Source organism: Bombus bifarius, unplaced genomic scaffold (genome assembly GCF_011952205.1).
Source record: "Bombus bifarius isolate JDL3187 unplaced genomic scaffold, Bbif_JDL3187 scf7180000007977, whole genome shotgun sequence".
NCBI classification, from domain to species: domain Eukaryota; kingdom Metazoa; phylum Arthropoda; class Insecta; order Hymenoptera; family Apidae; genus Bombus; species Bombus bifarius.
In genome coordinates this window covers 1,380,705-1,388,331 of record NW_022884362.1, presented here as the reverse complement: position 1 = coordinate 1,388,331, position 7,627 = coordinate 1,380,705, and the positions used below count along the sequence as shown (strand labels likewise).

At 47.4% G+C, this 7,627-nt stretch overlaps 1 protein-coding gene across 1 annotated transcript in view; it reads right to left on the bottom strand.

Annotated features, from left to right (window-relative positions):
- Positions 1-542: 542 nt before the first annotated feature.
- LOC117204170 (E3 ubiquitin-protein ligase MYLIP) overlaps positions 543-7,627 on the bottom strand; it is a 39,451-nt gene continuing 32,366 nt past the window's right edge. Inside the window, exons 2-7 of the mRNA XM_033441332.1 lie at positions 7,073-7,269; positions 3,449-3,689; positions 3,192-3,361; positions 2,712-2,928; positions 2,445-2,642; positions 543-2,350 (exon numbers count right to left, since the gene is read on the bottom strand). Of these exons, the coding sequence (XP_033297223.1) occupies positions 2,021-2,350; positions 2,445-2,642; positions 2,712-2,928; positions 3,192-3,361; positions 3,449-3,689; positions 7,073-7,269 (1,353 nt within the window). The 3' untranslated portion in view covers positions 543-2,020. The remainder of the gene's footprint in view (positions 2,351-2,444; positions 2,643-2,711; positions 2,929-3,191; positions 3,362-3,448; positions 3,690-7,072; positions 7,270-7,627) is intronic.

The window sequence follows — 7,627 nt, the reverse complement described above, 5'->3', positions numbered from 1 at the left end:
TTTTATTTCCGGCCATGAAGAAATACAATGCACCGATACGCCTGCTTAACTTTGTATTTGAATATTATTGTTGTATATCTATTACACTTGCGTTTTCATAGAACCCTTCGGATCGATATTTGACTTAGAAAAGCAGCGTAATCACGATTTTCGTAACAACGATAGGATAGAAAAATACTAAAGGAAACTAAGTGACATATATAGATGAGAGACGCGAAGCGCTACGAATGTCAGGAAAAAAGGGATTACGCTACGCCGACTTAACGCTACTGTTTCTTCCCTTATGAATAATTACGAACTAGATCTGTGTTGCATTGATGAATGACTATAACAATTTCTTTGACTTTCATTCTCCCTGGTATCCTCTGTTTCGACAAGCATTCGAGTCTCCTGGAATGCTAGCCACGGATGTTGCACGATAGACGAGTCGTCGATCGAGGACGAGAAAGAAGAACGATGTCTCGCGAGTAGACGATATAAATAATATGTTGCGATATTTGCGTTCTATTTATTTATTTTTTTTTTTTTTTTTTTTTTTTTAGATCGGAAACAGCCTTTTCTCGCGTGCACCTTTGAAACGGACTATCATCGATGTCACGTCAATTGTCTTTTGCATGCAAAGCACATCGATTAACATATGCATTTCTTTTATTACGATTCTCTTACTTAAAAGATGGCATTCGCACCGAGTTTGTTAAATCAGATTTGACATTTGGCGAACTCGTGACTTTTACTCGCTTGACCCTATCGAGGGGTTATCTCACTTTTTTATGTACATATAAACAGATATTACCGTAACAAGGTTTCCTTCTTGTACAAGACGTTTCAAAGGAGAGATAACTCGTAGCGTGGTATCTGCGTGTCGTCGGCCTGTCGACTTCTCGGATCGTGGAAATTCTATTTACGTAGGCCATTCGTGACAATAAAATTGATACAATTATCGCGGGTCGCTCTCAATGAAGAAAATTTTATCGCGCTAACGATCGATCAATGGATGACCTAATGATCGAGTGACGTGAGATTCGAGTGACTCGGATGAAACGTCTTCTAGAAGAAGGGGAGCGTTATAGCAGTCGTTTTATAAACCATATCGCGTATGCATAATGAATACGCTATATTGAAAATACGAACGGTCATCGATTTTAATAAACCCCAGTGGCCTACCGCCGTATCTAAATGAAGGTTGAAGTACGTACGAAAGAACGAAAGAAAAGAGGACATAATCTATCTAAGAGGAACGAAAGTATCCGAGAAGCGTTATAAACGACACTTAAATAAAATGAGAAAACTCGTTGGTCCGACTGTCGATAAAAGTAAACACATGTATATACGACGCATTAAACTTTTCAATAAAACAAAATATACTACTCTCTCTTGGAAACAATGACAGCATCGTTTTTCAAAGATCAACGCTGCTAATAGCACTTTTCGGTCGCGGGATTAAGACAATATTGTTATTATTCGATTAACAAGTATACATGTATCGTGTAACATTATTACAATTACATTGTAGATACGTATTTAAACGAGAGAGAGAGAGAGAGAGAGAGAGAGAGTTTATTTATTTACGAACTAGATTCATTGAAACGAAATTTCAGTTAATGCCCGATCGACTGAACTCCCGTCGAACGAAACCACGCAAACTCTTATTATTCGAACGAGGAAGCGAACGTGATCTTGTTATACGAATTATTCGCCTTTGAACGGGCTCGGTTAAACAGAGTCGTATTCTTCGGTTTTTCGAACGTTACGGGCAACGTCGCGTTTCTTCGTCACGGTGGCGACAAATCATTCGCGTTTTTGCGGTGTTGGAACGAACGAAAGAAGAAAAAAGAAAAATTGATCGTCGTACGGATAACACGAACGTACGAACGTACGATTTTCGCGTAAATCAAAGGAATAATAGGACAAAAGGGAAAGACAGAGACGGGAGAAAAACTCAATGCGTTCTCTGGATCCGGCAAGCAAAGATTCCAGAGAAGAATCTTCGAGAAGCGTGGAACTTGTTGCAACGACGTTCTCAAATATCGTTACCGTTTACCACGGACCTTTCGGCTGGCAAGCTTCTCTTTTGAATTTCCTCGGTAGAAGAGTTGCCGTAACTAGGTTCGATGGATTCCGAGAGCAATTTCGGATTGTGCTTGTCGACGTGCGTTAGCTCGATCGGAAGATATATCGTGCGACAATGGTCGATGTCGGCTCGACAGAGAGGACAACGTTCGCATCGCCTGGCGCAATCCAAGCAGGCTACCGCGTGTCCGCACGGAAACAAGGCAGTGTCCAAACTACGGTCCATGCAAATGCGGCACAGCATCGCGTCCAACAGTCTTGTTAGACATTCTCGAGATTCCTGAAAATCGAACAATGCGAAACAGTTGTTTTTCTGGTTGGTCGATCGGTCGTTCTTCCGACTCTCGATCGATATCCTCGATACGACGAAATACCTTGCATTTCGGATCCTCGCAGTCTCCGCAATCCTGCTTCTGCAAAATTTCCTTCTCCTCCGGCAGGCTAACGGTCGCAGCTTCGCAGTAGAGAGCGCGCCGCGCGTTGTCGTACACCTCTCGGCACGTTCTGCGAATATCGAACACGTATTTCTTTCCTAACGTGGAATCCTCGTTGAATATCGAGATAATGGTGCCCTGTACGTACAAAGAAAATAACGGAATGAGTCGGTGTCGAGCGTCGATGTCGTCGTTGTTTTCAAATACCTTCAAGTCGCGTATAAACTGCGCCGTAACCGCGCTCCTGACCGTCTCGCAGCTATAAAACGCGTGCTTCTCGGTAATCGCCCGGTAAAGTCCACTGGCGGATTGACTCGAGTCTAATTTGAAATTTAACGACGTCTCCTCGCCGTCGAGCGAGAGGTAGACTAAATGAAACATTCGACGTTGAGTCGTTGCGCTTTGTATCGCCGTATATGGTATGCTGTAAAACAAACGGGACGATAATCGCGTTGCGTAAAATCGCTACTGCGTGTTAATGGATGGATAAAAAGTTGGTCGGGTAAAAGCGCGCCAGATACCGCTAACGACGAGTTCGCATGCGACGGCTGGCAATGCGCTGCGTCGACAGCGGTAATGCTCGAGCAAAGCTTCGAAACCAAAGACGAGTTTCGACGAGTTGGACGAGAGACGGCGCTTCTTACCGATCGAGAATCAAGTTAGTCAACGACAAAAACTACTACTTACTTTTGCGTTTCCTCGTCGTGATTGCGATAAACCGTGATACCATGAGGTCCGACTCCGATCATCGACACTCCGTTGTACCCGAATTTACTGTGAAACATCTCCTGGCCGAACGTATCCAAATTCGATATCTCCTTCAGCAACCAATACTCGGCTGTGGAGGTTTTCATCGCCTGGCGACAGAAGAAAGAAAAAGCGTGGACGAATTGCGTCGACGAGGAGAATCGAGGAAACGTGCGCGAAGAAAAATAGCCGCAAACCTTGATCTCCTTGTGTTGTTGAACTATCCGATGGAGAAAGTCCTGAGGTCTGGATTCGCACGACTCCGCCGTTTGAATTTGACAACATTGCGAGTAGAGCGCGTTCGGTGGTGACAGCGAATCGTAATCGCCTGTGTCGGCCTGCGCTATCAAAGCGACCAAACGTGCCACGGAAGCCCAATCCGACACTTTCAATCTACCCTCGAGTAACTCCAAACGAGAGTGCAAGTAGAACTGATGCCTGCAATCGGATAAACAGATTCGACCATTGCAAGAATTATTATCAACTAGCAGCGTGACGTTATCCGGCAGTTCGTGACAGATGCCAATATATACGGTTATAGGTTAGTTTTACGACGACCGTAACGAGAGACGTCGTCCATACGTAATACGCGCTAATAGCGTATCGACGATAAATCGATAAATCGATAAATCGAACGACGGAGAAACTGCGCGAACGCAGTTTCGTTTACGACCGCTGCTTCCACGCTCGAATTTAACGGTTGATCGAAACGGGCGGAGTTCCGATCAACTTTGGTAAATTCCAGTTGTATCGTTCGAGAGTCAACTTCGACACGGGTCGTTCGCTACGTTTGCCAGTTACTCTGCTCGCTAATGCGCGATTATCGATACGATCGATCGTCCGTGTCACGACGAAAGCGATCTTATCCGAGGAACGCGTTCGTGGCGTGCGGATCGAATTTCGAGTCGAATTTCGAGGCGGGCCGCGAAGAAACGCGATCGTATCGGCAAACGGTTTTTCTAATTTCGTTCGTCTACGATCGTCACGACGACGACGACGAGCTTGCCAAACGTTCGCTGGACTCTCGCAGGACCGTTAACAACCGCGCGGAAAGCGGTTCGCCGACGGAAGCCGAAGAGCAGCCTTCGAACGAGTTCAAACGTTCAGAAAGAAACGCGTTTTATCCGCGTCACGAGGCTCGAAACAACTCGTCCTATTTCTCGGTGGCGGATAATTTGCGAAACCGCGTTGAGCAATTCGGATCGGACCAGACTAGGTCAAGTCGAATATCACCGGATTATGCGATCGTCGAAAGTATCGCGATTCAACGTGCCGAGGACATTGCGTCAACGATAGATACGTTCCGACGGTGGTTTGCATGTCAATCGCGATAAAGGCGAATTTTCGACGAATCTTCGCGCGATTCGAACCTCGTGGCGTCAACGAAGTTCCAAGTTTCGAACGGTACGTCGACGAACGTCGTCGAAATTTTTCTCCAGCCGTTGATTTACATATACTTGAAACGAGTTTCTCGATATCGCTTTCGCTCGGTAGACGAACAATGCGTTCGACAGCTATAAATTCTACTTTACTCGCACGTTCGCGCTATCCAACTGGACGCGGCTACGTCCATCCAACGCTGTAATTCCTCCGATTTGCTATCGAACTATCCGCCTTTGTTGCCATCGAGCGATTCTCGCGCCTGTCCATACGTCAACGAACGATCGGCCCTAACGAAAGAAACGCGGAACATGGCGAAAAATAAGCGATTCTTTCGCGTCGTAAATTTCTCAGCCAAACTACGAAAGACGATGGACGTTCGAGACGCGATCGTACGCGGAAAAACTTTATACAACGAAGTACGTGCAAATATAGTAACCCGGCCGGCCGCTTAACCTATGGACTCTGGGCTTTCGAGAAGAGCAAACAGCTTCTGGGTATTTAAAGATATTTAGAGAACTTCGAGCCAACGCCTGTACGCCAAAGGTACATAGTTTAATATCGAAACTTCCCTCGAAGAAGTTAACCGAAAGTAGACATATATATTTTGTACACACACGCGCGCGCGCACACACAGATATACGTATAAAACTCTAACGAGTTCGCAACAGTCGACGCGACGTTCCGCCTCGCGTCGAATTAGAATTTCACGGCTCGAACCGCGATCATTTCTGATCGATTGCGACGACAGTTCTCTTGTTGCAGCCCGTTCGCTTGTAAATTTCAATTACTTTTCCGTGCCGTGCGAGAACAACGTGGCAGTTTCGGGTCAGCTCGCGCTTTGGAAAACCCATGGATCCTGGTTGCGCGTTCTGCGACCCGTGGCAAGTTGGATCGCGCTCGCAGAAAGGACTATTCGCGAACGACTAACTGGAAATTACGTCGGGCAACTCCAACGAATCTATTCCTTCTTATCGCTTTATCGTTGCCGTATCTCTACACCGAGTCTCGCTTCAACGTTTTCCGATTTACGAGCTCGGTTCCGATCGACGAAACTACGTGTACGGTCTGGCATCGGCGATATTCAATTTCGGAGAACAAGGCCGACGTGCGTACGTGGAAACCCCGGTACATTTCGCGACAATAGCGTCGCAACAACTTTGATTTACGCTCCCAACAAACAGCGAATCTCGTCTTCCGCAATTCGGTTATTCGGAACAGCAATTGCGCGAGAAGAGAGATTATTCGTCTGGAACGGTGTAACCAACGGAACTGTCGCTCGCACGTGCGCAAGAAAATTCCACCTCGCTAACGTCGATACCTCGAACTCCGCGAGCTTAAATATCCGACGTAGTCGTTCTCCGTGCGAATAGCGCGGGTTTCGGCGGCGAGAAAGTAAGAAACGGAAGGCGAACGGATCTTTTTGACCGGACTTTCGAAACCGACCTACTTTCAGCTACTAATCGATTTGGGCTAATCGAAACTACGCCATCGTTCTCGTAGAAAATTCGCCCGCAAATGCCGCTCCGTCGTCCACGGTTCTACGAGACGAGAAGGATAAATCTCGGCAAGATTCGCGAACCTAGAAACGCGCGATACGAACGACGGTTTGCGAGCTTTCGCGTGGGCCGATGCGATTATCCTAGTTCACCGCTAACGAACGTTGCCACTCGGCGACCAATTAATTCGCGTATCGAACGCGTTACTCTTGGCGCGTTTACCTTTTCCAAGGGTGTTCAGAGCTACCGCGATTAAATCGCAATTACGTTTCGATCCGCTGAAATCTCCTACCCAGAGTCCATACTCGATTCGCACTCGTTCCATCCTCCGCCTCCCACTTTCCATTAATTACCACCCCGACCCGATTCGCTCGCGTTTAATCACGACCGCTTGCCTTTGCAACTGTTCACGCGCCAACCAACCGCAAATTTCGTTCGCGTCGCGTCGTTGCTCCGTTCTCCGCGACGTCCAGCGATTCGTCGCAGTTTTTCGTCTCCGTACTTTGTCCGTATCGCACCGCTCTCTTTACCCTCTTTCGGACCGATACCCTTCGCACATAATCCGCGTATATATTCACCGACCGTATTATCCGCCGTAATCACTACCTTCCACTCGAGTCTCCGTGATCGCAATTTCGTACGTGCTCGATCGTCTACTTCCACGACGAACCGGAACCACGGACGACCGATCGGCTTTTCGATCCGTCCATCGATCTCGGTCTCTCGCGCTCGACTCTCTTCCACTCGGACGAAATTCTACGAAAACGCTCTCGTTTCGACCAAATCTTCGTTCGCTACCCACGTTACGTCGATTCGACGGTGTCCGCGCTCCGTCCTCCACCGATCGCCGACCTCTCGCGTCGCCAGATCGCTAGGTAATTGGGAGAGTGATCGTTTCGGCGTTGCGTGGCGCGAAACGACGTTTTTCGAGATATCTTTTACCTGGTGGCTTCTTGCAGCAACAGGTGAGGCGGCACCCAAAACTTAACCCTCAATGCGAATCTTAAAGGCGCTACGCCGCCACCCGTTTGTCTCTCTATGGGATTCCTCAGGTTCAACCAGAGTTCCTCGCCCTTCGCGTTCTGGTATTTCAAGCCAAAGTAGTCGCACTCCTTGCTGATGCCCAAACAGTCGCATGCCTGTAAAAATGGCAAATTTTCAATTAGAGAGAGTCGCTTTTTTACGGCTTTCTACCTCTGCGCAAAATCTACCGGCAACCGAATCGAATCGAACCAACTCGTCCGCGAGTTACGCGTATTTTTCCAAACCGATTGTCTCCCGAGTAAAATTAATCGATTACCGGGAAAACCACGCACCGATCCGTGGGAAAACAAAGCAGTGGAATAAAGCGCGCGATATATCGCTGGCAATAATTTAGAAAGTTACCGGTGTTCTCGTAGGTAGCGAGCGTGGCTTCTAACCGCATACGCGGCTATCTGCAAACGCCGTTCTCCATCCTTCGATGTGTTTTCTTCCGGCTTAACGGAAACGCGTTCT